Source organism: Triturus cristatus, chromosome 4_1, assembly GCF_964204655.1.
Source record: "Triturus cristatus chromosome 4_1, aTriCri1.1, whole genome shotgun sequence".
NCBI classification, from domain to species: Eukaryota; Metazoa; Chordata; class Amphibia; order Caudata; family Salamandridae; genus Triturus; species Triturus cristatus.
In genome coordinates this window covers 356,849,268-356,876,062 of record NC_140585.1, presented here as the reverse complement: position 1 = coordinate 356,876,062, position 26,795 = coordinate 356,849,268, and the positions used below count along the sequence as shown (strand labels likewise).

The 26,795-nt window shown below is 45.1% G+C and overlaps 1 protein-coding gene across 4 annotated transcripts in view; it reads left to right on the top strand.

The window, feature by feature from the left end:
• DENND5B (DENN domain containing 5B) overlaps positions 1 to 26,795 on the top strand; it is a 535,468-nt gene that overhangs the window by 284,568 nt on the left and 224,105 nt on the right. For all 4 annotated transcript variants that reach the window (XM_085652367.1, XM_085652366.1, XM_085652363.1 and 1 more), the window contains one exon: positions 360 to 491. In XM_085652367.1, coding sequence (XP_085508493.1) covers positions 360 to 491 — 132 coding nt within the window. The remainder of the gene's footprint in view (positions 1 to 359; positions 492 to 26,795) is intronic.

The following is a 26,795-nucleotide window of genomic DNA, read 5'->3' as shown; positions in this document are numbered from 1 at the left end:
GTATTGTAAGATTCTGAGGAGGCAAAGTTGCATTGCAATTTGCCAAGGAAAGGCGCACCTCTGTGTGTTAATTTGTTAATTAGGAGATTGTCATCTGGTATGTATTACCACCAAATGTCTCGTGTGGTAAACAATTACACAGTCTTTTCATTCAATTTTCCCAAACGGACTTTTAGTCCAGGCGTGGTGCCAGATAACTATTCATAACCACACACCTGTCATTCATTTATCTCCGATATTGTTTCACCCAGAGGACTAAACGTTTTCAACGCAAATGGTATCATTTTTTATTTTTTTTGTGTGTAGATAAATTGCCATGTGCTATTAATTTCAAATTCATATTGTTCTGTTTGCTTCAGAAATATATGCAGGAAGCTCGGACTATTGGAAAAACTCTGAGGCAACCCAAACTCTCAGATCTCTCACCAGCAGTAATTGCTCAAACCAACTGGAAGTTTGTAGAAGGCCTACTCAAAGAATGTCGAATGAAGGTAAGCTGCTTGTGTAAACCTATGTTCTATTATCAAAGAATTTAAGTGCTAGAAGCCCACATAGACTGATCAAATAACTTACTACTCTTTGGTAGTTTATAAAGAATGTTGTGAAGTATACATTTTGAGTTATTATTTCCACCAGTTAATCATTATAGTGCTACGTTACAGCAGAAATCTTTTAATAAATTGGTGCTGAAATCGTACTGTTCCTTCCTCTCAATCAAAACACAATTTGTATGTCACTCCCTGTGCACACATACTGTTATTCTATGGAAGATTGCCCTCTGTAAGCAAATCCTTTTTCAGGTTCAAAGTCACAAATGTCCACTGTATAGATATTTTACTGTCATATCAAAAATCTTCCAAATGGTAGATGCAGAAATAATCCGCAAAATTCAAATCGCCCAGCCAACATATGATTTGCCCTGTGATGTCTTCAGGACTTTTTAAAGACTGTTCTCATACAAAATTATATATGTAAACACTATTCATATTTAGCCTCTCTATGCAGACCCCTTTCCTTTAATACATGGAGCAGGTTGCATTTAAGCCTTCATAATTTTCCTCCTTTTTCCCCCACATGTTGGGAATTCTAAAGGTACTTCGGATTTATGGTTTTCTCTGGAGGGAATTGATAAAATAGCACCAATAGAGGGTTTGCTGTGCTAAGATCGTCTTCTTCCAGAAAGAGGAAGAGTTTTTTTAAAGAGTCTCAGCCATTTTTGCAAGTTTCTACTTACTTGCAGGTTGTGCAGGAAAGAGGCATGAAACTCACTGGTGAATCCAGGATTTAACACATTTCTGAAAAGTATACCCAATTATGAATTTATTAAGCGATTATTTGTGTAATAGCTCATGGGTTACCCAAAGAAAATCATAAAAAAATAAATATAAGTTGCGAAAACTAGAAATAGGTGAGTTTGCCCTTAAGGCCGATCTCACAAGTAATATACAAACTCTTTTGGTTGCGTAATGTGTAGGGTTTGTCAATAGTTCCGAAAAAAACGACACCCAGAGCCGTCTATTGATCTGCAACTTATAATGATTTTTCATTATGTTTTATGCCATTAATTCAGAAGATGCAATTAATTGGAAAAAAAAGTGTTTGGAGAAAAGCTATGCACGTTTGAAACATGCCAGAGTTTTTGATTTTAGTAATAGGGGTTCCTTCATACTCTCAGAATTTGGGGTTCCCCATAATGTCTGGAGATTTTGAGGGCATCTTCAATAAAATGTGTTTTTGTGCACAGTGTGTTACATTTAGAAGTCCAAAATGTAGAGAAATTCAATATCTGATTACAAATATTACACTATTTTGCATTCCCACGCTTGCGATAAAAATGGTATCCCGCCTGTGTGTGCCCGTGCACGGGACATGAAAGGCCCAAAAATCTACCATGGCACTGCCAAGATTTTTTAATTGATTCATGGGATATGTGCTCCTCTAGTATTTGGGCTTAGGGCTGGCTGGTACTTTCAGAAACCTACCAGCCCCAGACATTTTTGAAAACTAGACACTTGTGAGTGTGCAGGGTTGTTTGGCTTGCCTGGACCTACTGTGTATTCTTGCAGAGAATGCCCTGCAAACGTCAGGCTTTTATGAAAATTATAGACTTGGCAAGTATATACAAAATTTTACCACCCAACGTTCCTACACTTCTCATGATTACAAACAATACCCCACCTGTGTGGGTGGGCTTGTTGGCTTGGACTGGAACCAGATAAAACGGGGACAACGTGCTGTCAATGTGGTCTTTACAAGTTACCAGTTTTAGTTTGTTCCTACCAAGTGTATTAGACCCACCCATACATTGGGTACCATAAATTTCAGGATGCATGTGGGAAAGCAGGATGATAATTTTACTATATGCCAGACGTTGTTGAGATTTCTATTGCATAAATATGGACAAAATTTTATTTTTGTATCAAAACTTTGCCATTTTCAAGGCATTCTGGGTAAGAGAACATACTGGGATTTACACAAGCAACACCACTCTAAATTCCCCCAGTTAATGCATATTAGAATCGTTTAGAGCAGGTAGAGTTCCCTGGGTGCCTGCTGACCCAGTGCGTGAATACTGCTGGAATAACAAAATGAGAGAAGAAAATGTGTGTTTTAGGCATATTTTTGATGTTCACAAATGCATTTTGGGTAAGGAAACCTGCTAGTATCCATGGAAGCAACACCACCCAATGTTTCCCAAAGTCTCCAGTTTGCAGAGGTATCTTGGAATAGTAGGGTTTCCTGCAACCCAACAATCCCAGTTCCCAGATATACCATCATCCTAACTATTCAAAGTTGCTACTTTCTAAATGCATGTCACTCTTTCCACAGTCTATTTTTGGGCGTTTCTGATCAATGGCCTCACACTTTGTTTATCATTTTCACTGGGACAAGTTTGCTGATGTAATTGGAAGACAATTGGCATAACTCCGACCCCCACGAAAATCAGACCTCTGAGAAAGTCCTGATCAAGTTTAGTAGGCAGCATCACACGCCATACATTGCTAAACTGTGACAATTACACTCATACAAAAACACACTAAGCTAACACTAGACAGAGGCATTCAGTCAGAAAGGTTGGTTTGGCATATGTATCACATCCAAGTTAGCATTAATGCCACATGATGACGCCAAGTGTATTAAGTTTACTCCAGTATTGGAACTTTCATAGAGTCACATGCTTGAATCATTCCCCGACGTAGAGATGGGGGGTCCTCGGTATATCAAAACAGCAATGCAAAGCTAGTACAAACTAGAAAAAATAGACCTAGGCCCATTTCAGTTTTGTATCATAGCCTTCTCTTTTTGTAAAGAGACCAAAAGAAGTTCTTAGCCAATCAGAACAACTCCACCTTCTAGAACCCTCCTAAGAGAACCTCAGACCGTCAGATTTTCTACCGCACGTTGTGCTAGGGAGTCTCCACTGAGCTCTGCTCAGTTTTTTCCTTAATAACTCTCTTGCAAGGTTTTTCTTTAATCTTTTCTTCAGATTTATACTTATTGAGCTTAGTTTATCTTCTTTCCTGACGTTGGACAAGGAGAAAAAGGGTCTTTTTAGAGCATGTGCCACCTGCTCTAAGAAAAGACTCCACTTGGATGACCCTCATAAGGACTGTATCTATTGCCTGTATCTGGACCTCCAAGCCAAGGATTGTAAGGTATGTCGTACCTTCTCCACTAAGACTCTGAGAGATCGTGAGGGGCGTCTTCTCATTTGGCTCCAGAAGCTGAAATCCAGAAAAGAGCCTATTTCTAGTGAGGAGAGTGATGAGGCCTCGTCGTCTTCATCTTCCAGAAGGTCTCACAAGAGGGGACGATCTGACCTCACTCATCTGAGGAGCATCTTCATAAAGCCTCAAAAAAGACCACCCATGGGTATAACCGAGTTAATCTCCTCACTAAGGTGAAAAGGAGAGGAAAGAACATCAATCAGGGGCAGCAGGGTGAAAAAGGAAAGCTCTGTGTCGCCTTCGGAACCTCATGAGGGTAGGAAAACCTCCAAGAAGCCTACTTCAGTCCTTCCTGAGGAGAAACGACACCGTTGATGAAGGAATCCTCTTCATCGTCGACGTGGAGCGAGGTTTTCCAGGTCTCCACAACTAATGGTCAAGCATTGTTGATACCTCCTCCAACGATGGCACAGACGACAGATCGTCTGCGGGGGCTCTACAGGCATCACTAGTCACAGTTCCGCTAACATCTTTCTCGCCGACGGTTACGACGGCGGTGATGATGGCAACGACTGCGGCCCAGTCGATGACATTGACGGCGTATTGTTTACCGTCAACAGCGACAGTGGCTCCACCGAACGTCATCATCGACGACACCGTCGGCGACCTCGACGACTAGGGAGAAAATTCCTGTGGAGAAGTCGAGATTAAGGCACTTAACTCCAGAAATCACATCACCTAGGAAGGGGACCCCTCTCATTCGTTCACATCTAGAGGAAGAGGATTTGGAGGATGATGATGGCCCCTTTGGTTACGCCCACAGTCCTTTGGAGTTGCATGTTAAATGCCAGGAAGACGATTTCGAGGAAGACAATGAAGAGTAACACGATTACGTGCCTCCTCAGGACTACCATCAACAGTATCCGGAAGAGAGGTGTGTATGCCATCCTCTTTACTTTCTTATCTACAGTTTATCTCACTATAAGAAAAGATTTCCAGCACCTTCTACTGTTCGGGGGCAGACCTTGGTGCCTCCTAAGCATCATACAGTGATTTCCACTCCTCAGGTAGTAACAACGTTACAGACGATCACTGCTCCACCACCAACACCACCTCCTGACCAGCATCCGGACACCTCAGATGACGACCTGGAGGAGAGGGAGCTTCCAGATCCGCACAGGGAATGGGATGACTATATAATCCATGTCAACAGTAATGCCACATCAACGGAGGACACCAGTGGTTTTCACAATCTTTCGGAAAGAGTGTCCAAGAGATTCGATTTGCCAAGTCCAACTTTGCAAACGGAGTGCCTTCTGTATGACTTCAAGGAACCATTTAGAAAATCAGTGTAAGCCATCCTCATTTTTTGTTACATATGGGTGGAAGGCCTTAACGTTATGAAGACCCCAGCGACACTGGTTCTGGTTCTTGATAGATTAGAGAAAAAGTATATGGTCCCAGAAGATAGTCTGGCTTGCCTGGTGGGTCACCCAAAGCCAGACTCAGTAATATTACAAGCGGCTCAAAGGAAATCCAAGAATCGGGCTGCTCCAGTCACAACACCTCCAGACAAGGAAGGCAGACGCTTTGATAACGCAGGCCATCAGTTCTCTTCGATGTCAGGGCTGATGGTCAGGGCAGCTAATGCTCTAGCGATTTTAGGTCGTTATGATCGGCAGATGTGGTGCAACCTATCCCCTTACCAACTCTCGGATGGAAGTAAAGCAGACGCCAAGAAAATACTCCAGGAGGGTGAGAGGGCTTCCTCGGAGGTCATAGACTGTGCGATGGACATTGCTCTGGCAAGATCAGCAGTCTTACACCGACAAGGTTGGCTTAGAGCAACATATTTTCAGGCGGAAGTTCAGAATAAAATATTGGAACTTCCCTTTGACAGAAAGGCACTTACTGGCAAACACATCGATGAGCCTCTCCAGGACATAAAAAAGGACACTGAAACGGCAAAGTCATTGGGGACGCTCCAGTATCGTAAGGTTCCCTTTCGAGGAGTTCGGGGAAGAGGTCTACCCTCATATAGAGGTGGATATCAACAGTACAGGTATCCCTCATACACCTCATCTACACAGCCTTATTGACAGCGGTACACTCAGCGGCAATCTATCTGCAGCCTATTCTAAGTCGGCTCCCAGAGGAAGAGGAGGAAAACAGGGGAAGGATTCTACACTTCGACAATAACAACTTTCAGGCTCTGTCTACTATTCCTCCTCACGACCAGGCACCTGTGAGGGGGGAGGGTGGGGGACAGAATTTCTTTCTACATCTAAAACTGGCAAAAGATAACGGATCAATGGGTGCTCAGCATCATTCAATTTGGCCATACATTGGAGTTTATTCAACTTCCATCTTCCACTCCACCTCGCTTACAGGCGATGAAGCATCATCTCCTGCTCCTAGAAGCCCAGCTGATGCTACAAAAAGAGGCAATAGAACCAGTTCCAACATCCCAGAGAGGGAATGGGTTCTACTCCTGGTTCTTTTTTTGTACGGAAGGCTTTCAGAAAGTGGCGGCCTATCTTAGACCTGAGGACGCTCAACACCTGTCTCAAGAAAACATGGTCTCCTTACATTATATTTCATGGCCACTCTAGACCTACAGGACGTTTATTTCCATATTCTCATTCATCCATCGCACAGGAAGTTTCTTTGCTTAACTGTAGCCAGGAGCCACTATCAATTAAAAGTTCTGCCTTTCGGCCTAAGATCGGCGCCAAGGAGATTTACAAAGTGTCTGGCCCCAGTGGTGGCTTTCCTCAGAAGGCAACATCACCAGGTGTTTCCTTACTTGGACGATTGACTGATAAAAGCTCCTTCCATGGCGGCAGCCCGAGCTTCCATGACAGCCAGCACAGGTCTTTTCGAAAGTCTGGGGCTTACCCTAAACAAGGAGAAATCAAACTTACACCCATCCAAAAGCACTACTTTTCTGGGAGCCAAACTGGACACATCTCTCAACAAAGCCTTTCCATCGCTAGAAAGACAGACCAAACTAATGTCTATGGTTCATCTCTTTCTAGGAAAAAAGTCACTTTCAGTTCACTGTTACAGGTCCTTCCTGGGGTCATTGTCATCCTGCATCCCCGGATTCCCTTCTGCTGCCTGCGGATGCGCCCCCTTCAGGAACAATTTGACTTACCATGGCGCCAGGTGAACGGGTCCTTCCAGGATATCATCAAGGTAACTCCGCTTATGCTACAAGCCATTTCTAGGTGGGCCAACCAGAAAAACATTTCAGACGGTCTCTCTTTTCTGGCATCCCCGGCTCTGCGAGTAATAACCACAGATGCATCTCTGGGGGGATGGGGAGCTTTCCTACAATATATTTAAATCAGTGGCCATTGGCAGCAGCTTCATCGTCTTCTCCACATCAATTTGCTGGAACTATGAGCAATATGTTTAGTCCTACAAGCATTTCTTCCAAGGATATGAAACTCATCAGTTCTCATCAGGACAGACAATACAACGGCGATGCATTAAGTAAATATGCAGGGGGGTACAATGTCTCCTCGGTTGTCATTGGAAGCTCAAAGCATCTGGGAGTGGGCAATCCAGAATGGGGTTTTGCTAAAATCAGAACATCTTCCTGGGAATCTCAACACAACAGCAGTTACTCTCAGAATGCTCAAGTCTACGTGTCACAAATGGGAACTGCATCAGGAAACTCTGTGGACAGCATTTTTCGGCTGTGGGGCAAGCCATCCATAAACCTATTTGCAACGCCAAGATCAGGAAATGTTGGTACATCTCCTTTTGTTTGCTGTGGTACTTTGCAAGTTGGCATCACCATCCGGGATTCTGGGGGAATGCCTTTTCGATCACATAGTCAGGCGCCTTTGCCTACGCTTTTCCTCCCATTCCTGTCCTGCCAAGACTTCTCATGAAGAGGAAGACAGAGCCCTGCAGGATGATCCTCATAGCTCCTTCTTGGCCAGGCCAGTATTGGTACACAGAGCTCCTTCTTTTGGAGAGAGAGACGATTCTCTTGGATCCCATTTCATTGCTACTGACTATGTCCCGAGGTCAAGTGCTGGATCCGGATCTCTAATCGCTTCAATTAGCGGCATGGCTCCTGAACACAGAGTTCTATCACCTGAGTCTATCCACTGAGTGTAAGGACATTCTTTCTCATGCCCAGGCTCAGAGTACTAACAAAACATATTAAATAATATGGAAGAGCGTTTGTCTGTGGTGCCAGGAATCGGGTGTTCACCCTTTCTCTTCTTCAGCTCATGAGATTCTTCCTTACATCCTTTCATTGGCCAAAGCTGGTCTAGCTCATGCATCTATTAAGGTTAATCTCGCAGCTAACAGTTTATGAAGGGACTTATTAGAGTTTTTCCTCCGGTCAAACCTCCTCCACCACTCTGGCACCTTAATGTGGTCTTGGCTCAACTCATAAAGCATCCCTTTGAACCTATCCACAAGGCGGAGTTAAAATTACAGTCATGGAAAGTGGCGCTTCTTCTGGCGTTAATCTCTGCTAGAAGGATTAGTGAAATGCAGGCCCTCACTATCCAGGAGCCTTTTTTTCAGTTCAAAGATGACAGAGTAATCTTACATACCAACCCAAGTTCATCCCTAAAGTTCCATCGTAATTTCATTTGAACAAGCCTTTTTTCCCACAACCTACAACGCCGCTGGAGAGAGCCTTTTATTCTCTAGACATTCAGCGCTGTTTGAAATTCTATCTCCACAGAACTAAACCCTTCCAAAAGTCACCCCAACTCTTTGTGGCATATAGTGCTCCTTGTAAGGGCTATCCCCTCTCTAAATGAGGCATTGCACATTGGATTGAAAAAGATTCAACTTGTCTGCCACCAAGAATTGTTACTTATGTAATTGTGTTTATGGATGAAAAAGAGTTATAATTTGTTTTAACATTTAAAAAAAAAAAAAAAAATTAAAATGTATTTTGAAATGTTTTTTAACATGTCATTAAATGATTGTTTTTAAATTTAGTAAGTGTTGTTTAGGTTTTGTTACACTCTGAATTTTGGAAATAAAAGTGCACCAGAGGGGCGCATATATATCGACAGATTAAATACTTTTCAATTATATTGCCTAGGGGTTTATACTTTACTTGCATAGTACCCTGCCCTAGGAATTATACATTTATTGGACAGGGGGCCCTTGTTGCTTTTCATGAATTGCACATTGGATTTCCAGTGCAATCCAATACTGTCACCAGGCGGCTGGAAAGCCCCTCCAGGGGATAGTCCGTGCACATTCCACTTGAGCAGTCTCTGCCTCGACGGACCTTTTTGCTGGGGTACCTATCCAGGAGATCTGCAGGGCAACAACCTGGAAGAGTATCCACACCTTTACCAAGCCCTACTGCTTAGATTCTTCGGTTTGCAGTAATACCGCAGTGGGCCAAGCGGTCCTAAAGAACCTGTTTCAATGACAGTGAGCTTTCTGTCTCATACCTCCTTCCTTTCTAAGAAGCTCGCACATTCTTTTGTATTATTTTTCTTACTCTATTCTTTTCTAATATCCACATTAAGTGTATTTGAAGATACATATTTATATAGTTATGGATATTCTGATTTATCTGTATTTCGATGTCCATCGTTAAATGCTTTGTTTTAACAGGAATTAAGAGTTTATACTGCAAAGTTTGCTTTTTCCTTTTACTCTTTATCGTGTTTATTTTATTGAGAGAGAATTCGAACAAAAATGTGCTCCTAACTGCTAGCTACTCTGATTCAAGCAAGTGAATCTATGAAAGTTCCAATACTGGAGTAAGAAAATAAGTTAGTTACATGTAACTCCAGTATTGGAAACTTACATAGATTCACATGCAACCCACCCCCCTCCCCTGAGAAAGCTCAACCTTTGGGACCTTTATGGTTAGATCTATAGCACTAGAGCTGCAAAAATTTAAAGGTCTGGCGTTCTCTCAGGAGGGTTTCTATTAGGTGGGGTTGTTCTGATTGGCTTAGATCTTGTTTTGGTCTCTTTTACAAAAAGAGAGGGATATGTTTAAATACCGCAATGGGCCTTGCCCTATTTTTTCTAGTTTGTTCTAGCTTTGTATTGCTGTTTTGATATACCAGGAACTCCCATCTCGACGACGGGGAATGATTCAAGCATGTGAATCTATGAAAGATTCCAATACTGGAGAACTAAAGTTACAGGTAAGTCATTTATTTTCTTCTCAGTGTCAGACATGACACACTTGATGCCTACAACAAGTCCACTTCACCAGAGAACGCAACCTGCCACTCAACGCTTCCCACTACACACAGTGCAAGTCATTCAATATTCCCTCGTCCATTGCCACTTGCAACCCAAGCACACCACCCCTTAAGGAAATAACACATTGCCGCATGCCACACAGTCACACCTCTACAAACCACAATTCAAGTTACCTAGTCACTGTCCAGTTCGTCCCCTAGCCATGTCACTTTTCCAACCTCATCATATCAGTCATACACATTACAACCTACAAGCACACATATGAAATAAACATACATGTAGAACTAATTCACATGCTTATGTCACTCATACTAAATCGGATTCTTTCCCTTTCATGGAACATTTGGGGAAAAACAAGCTCAATAATAAATAAATAAATATGCAGAACAGTTGCAACAAGTTACAAGTTACAAATGCCCTTTCTTAAGGAGTTTACCACAATTTCTCATTTGTGTGGTACAAATGAAAACGTAGTTGGTGGCTCAAGGCAGGATGTGCAGGATACTGGAGAAAGTAGTAACTGTTCTCTGGTCTGATTCACTTGACACTTATGATAAGGCTGGTGTTTCTTTGTTGATGGAAGATGTTCGAAAAGTGTTGCATATCTAAACTTGCCATACCCTCCAAATCACTGCGCACAGCTCCAACTTAAATCGAAAACGCCTTCTGAAAGTCAAGAAAACACATCTTGCGTCCATGAGCTGAATAGCAGTAAACCACATACGCATTGTATGTTGTCATTGTATCAGGTGCACATTCAATTTCTTATGCCGACTGCAGGTTTGCATAAAGCATTGCAACGCTGAAATATCTGGTAGCGTTGGTCAACCCTACGCATGTGTTTATTTTAGTACAAAATATATTTAGGCTTCTGCACTCTCAGTGGAGGCTTACATCAATAAAACTGTAGCTGTCTGCCATTGACTTCTTAGAAATCTGAAGAAAATTGTCCCTCTGCTTCCTCAGCCTTCTAGGAAGTTAGTTATACAGTGTTCTGTACTGACCAGATTGGACTACTGTAACTCTTTGCTTATAGGAAGTCCAGACTAACTGCTCAAGCGGCTTCAAAGTATTCAGGTGATGGCTACTAAGTTAGCAATAAAGAAATGAAGATTTGACTCAGCAACTGGCACGCTGAAAGAACTTCATTGGCTTCCAGTGAAGGAAAGGTACATTTTTTTCTATACTGATAAGTTACTAGCTCTATCATGCCCGTTGGGTGATAGTTGCTCTCTATATATGGTTAATAATAAAAGCTACAACAGGAACTCTCAAATTGAATTCACACAAACTTACAGGAAAAAAGGTCAAATGTACCTCCAAAATCCACAGTACACCATGCTGAAAAAAGCACATGCACACAATGTGCACAATAAGAAATGTAGTAACTTAGTAACATAAATACATTTCAAGACATTCAAGTTAAGCATAGCAGCAAGAAGATAGGAGTCTGTCAAACTATTGCAGCATTTTAATTCTGCTGACATTTTCAGATCATGTGTGGGGCCGAGAAGAGGACAGGTTGTCGGCAGTTGTTATAGGGAAGTTTTAGCTATACTGCCAGGCGAGAGAAGAGCTTAAGGTCCTATCAGGCAGTTAAGAGGAGTACCCTTGTTGTGCATCATGAACCTTTTCTGGATTCACATGATGTGCATTATCCCGCCATCTAGGTGTTGAATCCGAAATTTGTGTTCTTTTTCTCTCTCTCTCTCTCTCTTTTTGTTGTTGTTGGGCATCGACATTCTCACCTTCTGGTTTCTATTCCAGCCCCTTCCCGGAAGTTTCCACAAGTGGTCACCATCTTCAGATTGTGTTTTTTCTGTCTTTGGGACTGGAGGCATTTCTGAAGGCTTTCCAATCACAAAAATAAAATTAGCTTGAAAGTTCGTTGAGGGAAACACCGGAGAAACCTATTGGAAAACGGGATCTAATTTGGTTTTTATCACACAATGCGCGACTTCATGTACAAGGAAGACTAACCCTCCCCACCCCCGCCCCCCCCTTCCTGTTCCGTGTGACATGAAGAGCACACCGTTTAAATTCTGCATGAAGTGCCATCGCATGTTTGCACATAAGGATAACCAACAGGTGTGCAACCTTTGCCTTCCAATAGACCACAGAAGCGACAAATGTGAGGACTTCGTAGAATGCAATCCGATGACCACCATAAGAAGACATGCATTGCTAAGGGTGTCATGCTTCAAAATGAGGCCCCAGTAAAACATAATTAACAACCCATTCAATGGAGAACAGTGTTTTGTGAGTGCAGTATATGATACCCTGCAACAGCTTAAAAAGGACAATGACACTGGAAAACCAATGGTAGCCCTGCAGTTTAGGGGGCATCTAAGGAGACCAGTAGGTAGAGGGAGCTTCCTAGGTCGCACCACACACCAGAGTTTTCAAGGTGCAAGCCAGACACAAACACCTACTAAACAATGGCAATACCAGACACCACTACTTCAACCCTTTCAGGAGCAAGCAGAAGGCATATCGCAGCCATAAAGAAGGGCGGCCGCACCAACCGGTAAGTGACTCAAAAGACCAACATCCCCTCCTACACACAACACCTTTCAGTAGTGGAGGAAGGTCACCTCAGACAAATGGATACTTACTATCATCAAACATGGCTATTGCATAGAACTAGTCAAACACCCATCAGTAAAGGGCCCAAGGAGAGGGGTCCACACAAAACAGGAAACAAACAACTACTACAAGAGGTAAAATAATTGCTACAAAAGAAGGCAATAGAAAAAGTGCTCAAAAAGAAAACTGGCCAACGAAAATGCTCAACATATTTTCTGATACTGAAGCAAGACAGATCTCTACGTCCTATACTGGACTTACGTTTCTTAATCAAGTTAATAAAGACACAAACATTCTAAATGACAGCGCTGCAGGATGTCATTCCACAGGTGCAACAAGGAGACTAAATGGCAACAATAAATCTAAAAGATGAATTTCTACACATCCCAATAAATCTCAGCCACAAAAATGCTTGCGCTTTGTTGAAGACAGAACACACTATCAAATCAAAGTGATAGCATTCGGAATACTATCACCACCCAGAGTGTTTGCAAAGTGCTTAGCAGCTGGAACGGTCATGGAGATGGGAGTACGACCCGAGCCAGAAGCATTGCTATCAGGTGGCTATCAAAAACTATCACAGGGCCATCCATACAGAGCGGGCAGCTTACTTTGCTGATGAGATCAGGAGTAGTTGTAACCCCTCTAAAACCATCTTCTCTATATTGAAAGACCTGAAACAGCATGGGGTCCCTGAAGTGACTCTTATATCATCGGATGAGCAGTGCGAGGCCCTTACCACCTTCTTTGTTAAGAAGTTGGAAAACATCTACAAGACCTTTCCTCATGCTGTCATGCGTTCTGACCTTGTGCCTCGACCACTCCCTGCACACACTGGCTACATTTCCAGCGGTCTCCCTGGATGAGCTACGTTTGTTATGTAACCAGGTCAAATCTGGCTCCCCTGCTGACCCCTCAAGCCTGACCAACTCATGAAATTATTACCGGTGCTCCTTATGCCTCTGAACCAGGTGATCAATCTATCCCTGTCCAGGGCAGTTGTTCCCAGGAAAGCAAGCAAGGTTAGTTCCTCTGCTTAAAAAACCTTCACTTGACACAGCTAAACTGGAAAACATTCGCCCTATCTCACTCCTGCCGTGGGTCTCTAAGATCACTGAGACCTACATTAATTTTATTCTCACAGGATTCCTAGATGATAACAATCTCCTTCACATCTCTCAGAACGGCTTCCGCCCAGGCCACAGTACTGAGTCGGCCCTCCTAGATGTCACCGAGCATCTTAGGCTAGCTCTAGATGAGGGTCGTACGTCGGCTTAGATTCTTTTAGACCTCAGTGCTGCTTTTGATACGGTCTCATCAGATCCTGCTGCAAAGGTTGGAGGAGGCGGGTATTGTGGGCCCTGCCCTGGGCTGGTTTGGCTCCTTCCTTTCTAATAGGACCTTCCAGGTAGTGGCCCCTCCATTCGCCTCCACGATTCATTCTAACAACCAAGGGGTGCCTCAGGGCTCAGCCTTGAGCCCTACGATCTTTAACCTCTATGTCCAACCGTTAGCAGCCTTGGCCAAGAGCACGGGGCTTACTATTGTATCATACGCAGATGACACACAGTTGGTAGTCGCACTCTCGGAAGATGCCTCCTAGTTTTGTGGCGATCTTGTGGCCATCGCTGAGTGGATGACTGCCAACTGTCTCCAACTTAACTCAAGCAAGTCGAAGGTTCTACTGGTTGGGAAAGACTCAGAGCTGTGGTGTGAACGTTGGTGGTGGCCATATTGGGTTATGCACCCGCCCCCAAGCAGGTGGTGAAAAATGTAGGTGTTTAGGTTGACTCAGCCCTCAACTTTCAGTATCAAACTAAGAAAGTGGCAGGGACTTGCGTTGGCATCTTACGGGGCCTCAAACCGCTGCTGGGGTTTTTTGATCCACCCATCAGGCAGATGATTGTTCAGGCCTCCATCCTGTCAAGACTCGACTATGCCAATGTACTCTATTTAGGGGCCAACAAGACCGAAGTCCTGAGACTGCAGAGAGTTCAAAACGCTGCTGCCAGAACTCTTCATGGCCTTTCTAGATCCTGCCCCACCTCCAGCGCCATTCGTCAAATACATTGGTTGCCTGTGGCCAAGTGCGTGGAATTCAAGGCCCTCTGTATCTCGTTTAAAATCCTGAACCTCTCTTCTCCTGGCTGTCACCCTACTCTCCCTCTCGTCAACTTCACTCGATGGGACAACATCTGGCGGTTGAGAAAGGTTCGGTCTGGTGGGCGCTCTTTCTGTTTATTGGCAGCCAAACTTTGGAACGCTTTGACAATATCCATCTGTGGCATGAATAACCACCTGGCATTCCGTAAGGCCATCAAAACACACCTCTTCCCCCCCGCTTTAGTTTCTTCTTCTGACAACAGCCTTCTATGTTTCTGCTTTCAGCGCTGGGACGCCTCTTTGCTGGAGCAGCTGTGCGCTTTATAAAACAGGATAACATAACATAACAGTTGAGGCACATCTGAGGAGGCAAGGGATATACGTATATCCTTACCAAGACGACTGGCTGGTAAAAGCAAACTCACTACACAAGTGCAGAAACAACATAACTACTGTTATATTAACACTACACAAACTGGGGGTTTCCATAAATAGTCACCCAAACCAGAACAAGAAAAGCTCTTTCTGGGAGCGAGAATCAACTCAACAGAGGTAAAAGCATACTCTTGCGAGAAGAGGATACTATCGTTGATGCACGAAACTCACCAAGTCTGACAGTGAGGACTTTGGGGAAGATGCTGGGGAAAATGGCCTTCTGCCTACCGCTAACACCATATGCACTGTTAGACATGAGACCAATTGAAGAATGAGTCAATGTTCACAAGCTATGGGGAGTTGGGAACTCTAGTGGTTGTCACGCAAAAAGAACAGGAGGAGATGGCATGGTGGAACAAAACAAATATAGCAACTGGAAGACCTTTCATATCTCCAACTCCAACAGTAACTATTACCACAGACGCCTCGCATGTGGGATGAGGAGCTCATATGGGAAGACTCAAAATAATAGGTATCTGGGAAGTAGAGGAAGCATAACAACACATAAATGTACTGGTACTGAAAACAGTGTTCCTAGCCGTAAAAGCCTTTCAGAATAAGCTGTGGGGAAAATCGGTGCTAATTCAAAGAAAACAATACATCATCAATGTCCTATCTCAACAAGCAGGGAGGAACAAAATCCTTTGTACTTTTAAAACTAGCACAGGAATTCTGGAGATGGGTCATCTAGACACAAATAAACAATAACAACAATACATCTACCAGGACTGACAATGTAGAAGCAAACAAGCTGAGCAGACAAGCATCCACCTTACACAAGTCCGAACTAAATCAAACAGTGCTCAAAAAGATCTTCAGAAAATGGGGTACACCAGAAATAGACCTTTCTGCAACACCAGGGAACGTGAGATGCCAATCCTTCGTGCCTAGACATTCACACCATCACTCCTTCGGCAATGCTCTGTTGATAAACTGATCAGGGAGATTTGCTTATGCTTTTTCCCCATCCCACTGTTATCACTGGTAATCAACAAATGCAGACAGTCATAAATGATCTTAATACTTTCACCCCACAGTGGGCGAGACAAACCTGATTCCCGGTCCTAATAGAGATTGCTCACAACAATGTGCAGACACTACCAGTGTTACAAGACTTGCTCTCCATGCAAGGGGGGGGGAGATTCTCCACCCAGAACCGAACTCGCTGAACGTCGCAGCTTGGCTCCTGAGGATATAGAGTTTGGACATCTAGGACTTCTAGAAAGGACAATTGTGGTACTCAGAGAAGCAAGAAGACCAACAACAAGGAAATGCACAGCCAAATGGAAAAAATATTCAAGGTGGTGCCACAAATATGGCTTCTTAAAAGACAATCTAAAAGGCACTACAGCAATACGATACCTCACACACCTACTAGACAGCAAGTTAACCTGTGCTTCTTTAAAGGGACATTTGGCAGCAATAGTGGCCTACACATGGGGTCACATAAGAAGAAGTTTCTTCTAAACTCCAGTGATCAAAAGACTTCTAGAAGGGGCAGAAAGACTAACCCCACCAAGAAATGTACTAACACCTACATGAAACTTAAACCCAACTCATGAGGAAACCCTTTGAACCACTTCAAGGTCCCTTTGAAATTAGTCACACTTAAAACAGCCTTTTCATCGCAATGATATCTACGAAGAGTGAGTTGCAAGCACTAACCATCCAAGAACCATAAATGCAATTACACAAAAACAGGATAGTCATGAGGACTGACCCACATTTCCTACCAAAGGTGATACCACATATTCACATACACCATGCAATACAAATACCTAGTTTCTTCCAACAGCCAAAGACTCAGGCTGAAAGAGCACTACATGATGCCAGAAGAGCGCTAATATACTATATAGAGAAAACAAAATCAGTAAGGAAATAAAAACAACTTTGTGTCTTTCCCTGGCAATAACAAAGGAAAACCAGTTACTAAACACACCACCGCAAGTTGGATTACTCAGACAATCCAGATGTCACACAACAGCTGACATTCAACTACTGATCAAACCAAGAGAACACTCTGCATGTAAGAAAGGTGGTACAATAGCCTTCCTGGACAATATCCCATTTGATCCAGTTGGTCATCCGTGCACATGTTCACAAAGCCCTACAACATCAACAGACAGATGCACAAGGAAGTGCAAGTAGGACAACGTCTACTAAAACATTTAAAAGTCCGATTGGCCGCACTCTGCTCGTCCTACCAGCGTGTTACCCCAAGGCATTGTGGTCCATGAAGTAGCGTCGGCGAATACGCCTGTGCCAAAGTTTGAGTGAATGTAATTGTCGCGTTAGCCATCCCTGGACAGGTGTTTCGAGGTAGTTGCCTCTCGTCAGCAGGGAGTAGGTATATGTGTGGGGTTGCCGCGTAGACTGCCAAAAAAGTATTCTCAGGTAAAGTACCACTCATGGCGCGCAGGTGCTGATCCAAGGGCTCGTCAGCCCCACCGGCTCAAGGGAGCCTGAATACAAACAAAAGTCCGATTGGCCGCACTCTGCTCGTCCTACCAGCGTGTTACCCCAAGGCATTGTGGTCCATGAAGTAGCGTCGGCGAATACGCCTGTGCCAAAGTTTTGAGTGAATGTAAGTGTCGCGTTAGCCATCCCTGGACACGTGTTTCGAGGTAGTTGCCTCTCGTCAGCAGGGAGTAGGTATATGTGTGGGGTTGCCACGAAGACTGCCAAAAAAGTATTCTCAGATCTACTAAAACATTTATTTACAAGCTGAAACTCCTCTCCAACCCAGCCTCAACAAGGATAAAAAAAAGCGCTACAAAATCAGTGCACAGCATGTGAATCCAGAAAAGATTCATGCTGCAAAACAAAATGGTTTTTTACCTGTAGGAGTAGTTCTACAGCTTGAAGAATTTTCTGGATTCACATTCTTCCCACCCGCCTCCCCAAGAGATGAGGGAGCGGAAGCGAACAAAGAAAGTAAAGCTTGTATAATAAAGCAAACTCCACAAGAGAAATATGGATCTGAAGATGGCGACCACGCATGGAAGCTTCCAAGGAGGGCCGTATGACGTCAGGAGAGGCTGGATTAGACACCAAATGGTGGGACAGTCAACGCCCAACAACAACAAAAAAGAGAGCGAGATTGAAAAAGGACTAACACAAAGGAGAATTCTGGGCCCATCCACTCGATGGCAGAATAATGCACAGCTTGCTTTAGTGGCCTACCCCGCCATGTCGTCCATTATTATCACCGATCTCCAGTCACAGTGCCTGAGGATTGCGCCCTACTTAAATTAACTGGCAGTTTCTGCCAGGGGTGAGAGCTGATTGCTTTAGATGCAGAATTCCATGTACCCCTTAATTCGAGCGGAAGACTCACCTGCTCTTGTCCAGGGGCTTGTGGGATGGGCACCATAGGAGATGCACATGACACAGCTCTCCAGGTTATAGGTGCTTGGATGTGACCTCACTGTCTATAGCTCACTAAGGGTTACATTGTGGACAGGGGAGTCACATCTATAGCATCCAAGTGGTATATTATACAACATTTATACAATCATAATATCTAAAAACAAGAATAACAGATACCAGAAAACCCATAACAAAGAATGTCTAAATGAAGAAAAAAATGAAATAACTTTTCCCCATCTGTAGGAAAGTGTTTATTACCAACTTTTCGACTTTTACCAAATTGACCATAGTGATGAAAACATACTCTTTAAAAACTCAATAATATAAAACACACTTTTCATGTTGCTACACAAAGGATCCAGACCATAGCTCCAAATCACTTGAGAATGTGGAGAATTAAAATTGTCTATCTTTATACCCACCAATTAATAAATTCATAGGCGTTCTGAAAAAACAGTATGCATCCCATTGTTAGTTAAAATCATTTTTTTTTTTTTTATTTAGTCTCATCTTAAAAATATTTTCATTTTATCCCTAATAATACTCTGAAGAAATAAAAAGAAGGGGCCATATACAAGTACGTTTCTACCTTTCTTTATCTGCATTTTCTCCATCATGTGTGTAGGAGAGTAGGGTCTGCTTTCTATGTTCACCCCCACTTTTTGCTTTTGCTTTACTGGTTTACGACTTAGATGTGGCTGTGGGCCTGCTAATCAGACCCACAGCCCTGCTGTTCTCTCTCTAAATTACTACTATGTACTTTAGGTGCATAACCCATTTGGATAGGATCACCTTATTGGCCCCTGTACAGTGTACCCTAGGTACCCAGGGCATAGGTGTACCCTAGGCCTACCAGGGGCTGCAGCATGTATTGTGCCACCCCTGGCCTGGCCTTCCATTTTGACACAACTGGCTGATCACTCAGCTGGGGCAAGGTCGTGTAATCACCCCTTGCTTAGGTGTAGTATTCCTATACCTAACTTACATATAGACACATGTGTACCTATCAGTCACTCCTATGGCAGGCCTTGACAATCCTGGAGGCAGAGTGCTTGGTACCATGTGAGATGGTGCTCTAGCATGAGCTGAGCCTGTCTGCAGCTTTCGGAACCATGTCCTTATAGCTGTTCTATGATATAGCCTACCATATACTCTTAAAGTGCCTTATAATCTTAGACGGTTATGGTAACTATGGTTTGGCTTTATCAAAGCATGTCGTGTAAGGTGTCTAACACTCGGGAATAATACCCCCATGCCATTTCTGGACATGAGAATATTATTCCCCCCTTCTAGAGGGAAAGACATGTTAAAATCATACTTCAACTGTTAGCCTCTGACCAAAGCCTCAGCATCACAAAATGGATGCTGCTGCCACGACACAAGTCTGACCTCCTGCTGCTGGGAGGGATCCCAGCCAGGGAGGCCTGGACAATAGGTTTCCTGCTTGGGGAGGTGCTAGCACCTCCCCAGACAGCCTTTAGTGTATTGGGGCAGGGTGGGCTGAAAGGAATGAGACATGCCTGGGGCACACAAGGTGTTCCTTGCATAGTCCAGTTCAAACCGGCGCTGGGGCACTCCAGCCCCAGCTCTGGCGCGAAACTGGACAAAGGGAAGTGGGTGTAACCACCCCCTCCCAGGTCCCACCCATAAGGCGTGACCTAGCAGGTATCCCAGCCCCCCAGATTAGTATAAGAGTGGGAGTTGGGCCTCAAGACTTTAGATTATCCTGAACCTGCAAAACTGAACAGAAACTCTGGACCTTCGACATTCGACGAAAGAAGAAGACTGAAGAATCTCCCTTGTAGCCAAGGAGTGGCTACCCTGTGCAAACAGGCACCATCAAGTGACTACCCTTTGCTTTGTGAAACGTTCGACGAGGAACCGACTGCAGAGCCCGACCAGAGCCTTGATTTCCAGACTTCTCCGACCCTCATCCACATCTGCAGCAGAGCTGAGATCCGTGGAGGCGACGAGCGACGTGGGACCGGCTACCTGGGAAAAGTGGCTAGTAACTTACAGCGCAGCTTCTGAGGTACCCTCGAAGTTGTGCACCGGGGATTGAGAAGCCCCAACCCCAAGCACCATCTGCACCGAAGACCAGCCCCCCACACTCCACGAGTCCTGCGTGGGGCCCTTCAGCATTTTCCTGCTTGCCGCGTCTGTCCGGTTGCTTGCCCGCTGGCTAGTGGCCTTTGTGACGACGCTCCCTAAAATCTTCTGCGCTGGTTTGGCTCCTCCAGACTGGCTCCCGCTTCTCTGCAAAGAAGAAGCACCCCAGACCTTCCTGGTCTGCACCAGAAGCAAGTCCCTTGTTCTTCGTGGGTTCCGCTTGCCAAGGCTTGGTGAGTCCTAGTCCAACTTCGACGCCGCCGACAGCAAGAGCCTTCGTGGGACAGCTCGCCTCCTGGTCCTGGTCGTCCTCGACGCTTCCTGGTCCTCCTGGCTCCAGCGACAAGCTTCACCTTCACCTGCAACTCTTCACGACATCGCCTGGTTCCTTCCTGGTTCCACGTGGTCACCGGCTAGTGACCTTGACTCTGTCCCTTCTGCTTGCAGGTTTCTTCTCTTCGTGATCCCAGCCTTGGGATCCACCGGACACTCTCCCCTGACTGCCTGTCAGCATCTTTCTTCAGGCATCCATAGGAGTCGACGACGAAAACGACGCATCTTCACCCCTATGCACCCGCAGCCTGTGGGCTAGGTAACTTGGGTACTCCGGTGCTCATCAGGATAGTGACTATCCTAGTGTCTAGTTTTCAAGTCTCAACTTCCTAGCTACTCCGGAAGTGTCCTAAATCTATCTATTTCTAAACTGTAACATTGCTATTGACTTTTACGCATTACGCGTGAGTGTTTCCACTCTGCACACGAATCCCGTGGGCCTCCCACTCCCTAACTAACGCTAGTGTAGTGTAGCCCCAGCGATTCCCTAGGCCTAGGCCTATTCTATTTCCGTGACAGTGGTTCTTATACCACTTATTTAGTATATGGTTTGCGTGGCCCCTAGGGCCTAACTGTATTACTTACCTGTGTGACTTACTGTATGCATTAATAAGACTGTGTTGTACTTACCTCTAAACTCATAAAGAGTGCTGAGGGTTTGCTTAGAATAAATACACTTTATTTTATATATATATCTGTTGTGGTGTCCTTTCATTTGGTATTCAAGGGATTATATATGGTATCACAGCTGGCTTCACATGCCATTCAGAGTTTAGCCTAAGACTGCTCTTGTCCATGCTACCACTAGGATAGCTGGTCTATAAGGTTGACTTTACAACCAATCACCATAAGGGTATTTGGACTGATATAAGGTGTACACTATAACTAGTGACATCATACATCAGGCCAACTTCTCACATTGGTGAGCAGCGGTTGGGATCTGAGCTTGCTGTTGTAATACCATTGTAATCTTGAGATACTAAATTGAAAGATCACACAGATATTGTCTAGGTACATATAACATAGATTATTATACTTAAGTCCTACTGGACTTTGTAGTTGTAGGTTGAAGGGAATAACACACCCTGACTACAACTACTAGAAAGGTTTAGTAGATACAACTAGTGTAGGTAGGTGCACACACCACACCCTCACTAGATCATGCCTCTGGGAGGAGATCAAGTAGATGCTCTCTCAGGAGGGGCAGGTCTGCAGAAGACCCCCTCTAGGTATGATACCTTAACATTCCAGGAGATGAGACAATTGTGTACCTCCAGAGGAATAAAACAGGGTGCAAACCCTACCCTCCTTCAGTTAAGACAACTCCTAGAGGAGTATGATGCTCAGAGGGCATCACAGGAAGGTGCCCTAGGCGCAGAGGAGGGTCTACCCACCACAGAGGAGTCAGATGGGCCTTCAGATGGGGAGGTAGACAGCCAGAGCCAAGTAAGGAGACTTAGCCAGGCTAACTTAAGTTTACATGGGAGTTTGCATGGGGTCCCCCCATACAGACCCACAAGTAGACATTCACAGAGAAGCAGGAGGGACAGATCCCCTTCAAGGGAATCCATCCACTCCCATGTCTCTAACACCTCTAATGCTTCCTCTCACAGGGGAATGACTTCACCTGAGAGAAAGGAGCATGCAGCCAGAATGAGGGAGGCTAATCTGAGGATTCAGAGGGAAGAACTTGCCCTTGCCAAAGAGAAGCTTGCTCTGGCTAGAGAACAAAAGTTAAGTGGGTTAGAACCCACTGGTGGCAGCAACATTCCTAGAGATAGAGACAGGCACTATGATAATAGAAACCTGAGCAAGATTGTCCCTCCCTACAAGTGTGGGGATGACATCCACAAATGGATAACTGCTTTGGAGAGAGCTTGCAAAGTACAGCAGGTACCCCAAAGTCAGTGGGCAGCTATCTTGTGGCTCTCCTTCTCTGAGAAAGGAAGAGACAAGCTCCTCACAGTTAGTGATGAGGATGCAGATAATTACACTGTCCTGAAGAGTGCTCTGATTGATGGGTTTGGCCTAACCACTGAACAATACAGGTTGTTGTTCAGGGATACCCAGAAGACACAGACTCAGGACTGGACTGACTTTGTAGATTGTGCCACTAAGGCTCTGGAAGGCTGGCTATTGGGAAGTAAGGTTAAGGACTATACAGGATTGTATAATTTGATCATGAGAGAACAAATACTTAACAACTGTCAAAACCAGCTATTGCATCAACACCTGATTGATTCTGATCTGACTTCTCCCCAAGAATTGGGAAAGAAGGCAGATAGATGGGTCAGGACTAGAGTTAAGCAGAAAAACCAGAACCAGGGCGGTGATCAGAAAAAGGCAGACCAGAAGGGTAATGAGCAGAAACAAAAAGACCAGAAGTCTTCACCAGGCCCCCAAAAGGCTCAGGGGGAGGGTGGTTCCAAAAAGGATAAGAAGAAAGAAGGCCAAAAGAAACCATGGTGCAACTATTGTAAGTCTACCTCACATTGGTTTAGTGAGTGCACCAAAAAGGATAAGCCCCCAGCCACCATTGCCCCTAAGGCAACTGTACCCCCTAGTTCAGCTGTAAGTGGTGGTTCCCAGCAAAAGGGTGTAGTAGGGTTAACCCTGGGAACTGAGGAGGATTCTGGCCTAGTCAGAGTGCCTACTCAGGCTGTCCTGATCTGTGATGGGGACTTAGCTTTGTCCTCTACTGTAGGCCCCAGTAACCTGGGCAAGTACAGACAGACACCTTTTATCAACCAAAGAATGGCTCAGGCCTACAGGGACACTGGGGCTAGTGTCACAATGGTGACACCTGCTTTTGTGGACCCTGGACAGATCATACTAGGTGAGAATTACCTAGTGACCAACGCTAGCAATGCCACTACCTCCCATAGTGTGGCTATTGTTAACTTCTCCTGGGGAGGGGTAACTGGCCTCAAGAAAGTTGTTGTTAGTTCAGACCTTCCTGTAGAGTGTTTACTGGGCAATGATCTTGAAACTTCAGTTTGGTCTGAAGTGGAGTATAGGACCCATGCAGAAATGCTGGGGATAGATGCACATGTCCTTGCTGTGACCAGGTCACAGGCCAAAAAGTGCAACACTGAACAAGTGCTGGATCCTGAAACTATGGACCAGTCACACTCCAAGAGAAAGAGCAGTAGGGTTAAGGCTGTGCCTTCCCCCCTGCCTCAGGTGGTGGATCAGCCCTCCCAGGAGGATGATTCTGAGAGCCCTGAAGGAACTGTCCTAGAAGAACTTGAACCTGATCAGGTTGAGTTTCTTGGGACAGGGGGACCTTCCAGGGCAGATCTGAGGCAGGCTCAATTAGACTGCCCCTCTCTTGAACCCCTCAGACAGCTGGCTGCTGCTGAGGCTGCAGGGAATGCTCAAGGTACCCATAGAGTGTATTGGGATGAAGGGCTACTGTACTCAGAGGCTAGAGACCCCAAGCCTGGTGCATCCAGGAGGTTGGTCATACCACTGAAGTTCAGGGGCTTCCTTCTAACCTTGGCCCATGATATTCCCCTTGCAGGACATTTAGGCCAGAACAAGACTTGGGACAGGCTTGTCCCTCACTTTCACTGGCCCCATATGTCAGAAGATACTAAGGAGTTTTGTCGCTCCTGTGTCACCTGCCAAGCCAGTGGCAAATCAGGTGGCACCACAAAGGCCCCCCTCATACCACTACCTGTGGTGGGGGTCCCCTTTGAAAGAGTGGGCATAGATATTGTAGGACCAATGGACCCACAAACAGCATCTGGGCACAGATTCATACTGGTGATAGTGGACCATGCCACCAGGTACCCAGAAGCAATTCCCCTGAGGACCACAACAGCTCCTGTTGTGGCAAGGGCCCTGCTTGGAGTATTCTCCAGAGTGGGCTTTCCAAAGGAGGTCATTTCTGACAGAGGTGCCAACTTTATGTCAGGATACTTGACTGCAATGTGGAAGGAGTGTGGTGTTAACTATAAGTTCACCACACCCTATCACCCACAGTGCAATGGGCTTGTTGAGAGATTCAACAAGACCCTAAAGGGAATGATAAAAGGATTACCAGACAAGCTTAGGCGAAGATGGGACATCCTTTTACCCTGCCTTCTGTTTGCTTACAGAGAGGTCCCACAAAAGGGGGTTGGCTACAGCCCTTTTGAGCTTTTGTTTGGGCATCCTGTAAGAGGACCCCTGTGTTTGGTGAAGGAAGGATGGGAGAGACCTCTCAGACAACCCAAACTAGACATAGTGGATTATGTACTTGGTCTCCGCTCCAGGATGGCAGAGTATATGAAGAAGGCTTCTAAAAACCTTGAGGCAAGCCAAGAACTCCAAAAAGCTTGGCATGACCAAAAGGCTGTACTGACTGTTTACCAGCCAGGACAGAAAGTGTGGGTGTTGGAGCCAGTGGCCCCAGCAGCACTCCAAGACAAATGGTCTGGACCCCACACTATTGTTGAGAAAAAGGGAGAAGTCACCTACTTGGTGGACCTTGGGACTCCCAGAAGCCCCCACAGGGTGCTTCATGTCAACAGATTGAAGGCATATGTTGACAGGGCAGACATGGGGCTACTCATGGCTACAGATGAGGGGCAGGAGGAAGAGAGTGACCCTCTCCCAGACCTGTTGACTCAGAACCCTGATGATGGCTCAGTTGATGGTGTGGTCTTTTCTGACAGCCTCACTGTCCATCAGCAACAGGACTGCAGACAAGTTCTGCAGGCCTACAGACATATGTTCTCTCTGACCCCAAGTCAGACAAACTGGTGCACCCATGAGGTGGACACTGGTGACAGTCTGCCTGTGAAGAGTAAAATCTACAGGCAACCTGACCATGTCAGGGACTGCATAAAAGTTGAGGTACAAAAGATGTTGGAGCTGGGAGTCATTGAACCTTCAGAGAGCCCTTGGGCTAGTCCTGTAGTCCTTGTGCCAAAACCTCACACCCAAGATGGTAAGAGAGAGATGAGGTTTTGCGTGGATTACAGAGGTCTCAATGCTGTCACTAGGACAGATGCCCACCCAATACCTAGGGCAGATGAGCTCATTGACAGACTGGCAGCTGCTAAGTTTTTGAGCACATTTGACCTAACAGCAGGCTACTGGCAAATCAGACTAGCTGAGAGTGCAAAGGCCAAAACTGCTTTCTCGACCCCAGGAGGACATTATCAATTTGTGGTAATGCCCTTTGGTTTGAAGAATGCACCTGCCACTTTCCAAAGGCTGGTGAATCAAGTCCTTACTGGGTTGGATGATTATTGTGCAGCTTATCTTGATGATATTGCTGTCTTTAGCTCCACCTGGGAGGATCACCTGGTCCACCTGAGGAATGTTTTAGAGGCCCTGCAAAAGGCAGGCCTCACTATCAAGGCCACTAAGTGCCAGATAGGGCAGAGCAAGGTTGTATACCTGGGCCACCTAGTTGGTGGGGGTCAGGTTCAACCACTGGAGAGCAAGATCCAGACCATAAAGGACTGGGCTCCTCCAACTACCCAGACTCAGGTCAGAGCTTTCTTGGGCCTGTCTGGGTACTACAGAAAGTTTGTTAAGAACTATGGGTCCATAGTGACACCACTTAATGACTTGACCTCCAAGAAGATGCCAAAGAAAGTTCAGTGGACAGCAAGCTGTCAAAAAGCATTTGATGACCTGAAGCAGGCCATGTGCAGTGCACCTATTCTGAAAAGTCCAGACTACTCCAAAGAGTTCATTGTCCAGACAGATGCTTCTGAGTTAGGTGTGGGAGCTGTTCTTTCACAACTGAATGTAGATGGTCAAGACCAGCCCATTGCTTTTATAAGTAGAAGGCTGACCCCTAGAGAGAAACGTTGGTCAGCTATTGAGAGGGAGGCCTTTGCTGTGGTTTGGGCCCTGAAGAAGCTGAGGCCATACTTGTTTGGCACTCACTTCAAGATTCAGACAGACCATAAGCCCCTCTTGTGGCTAAATCAGATGAAGGGTGAAAATCCCAAACTTCTTAGGTGGTCCATT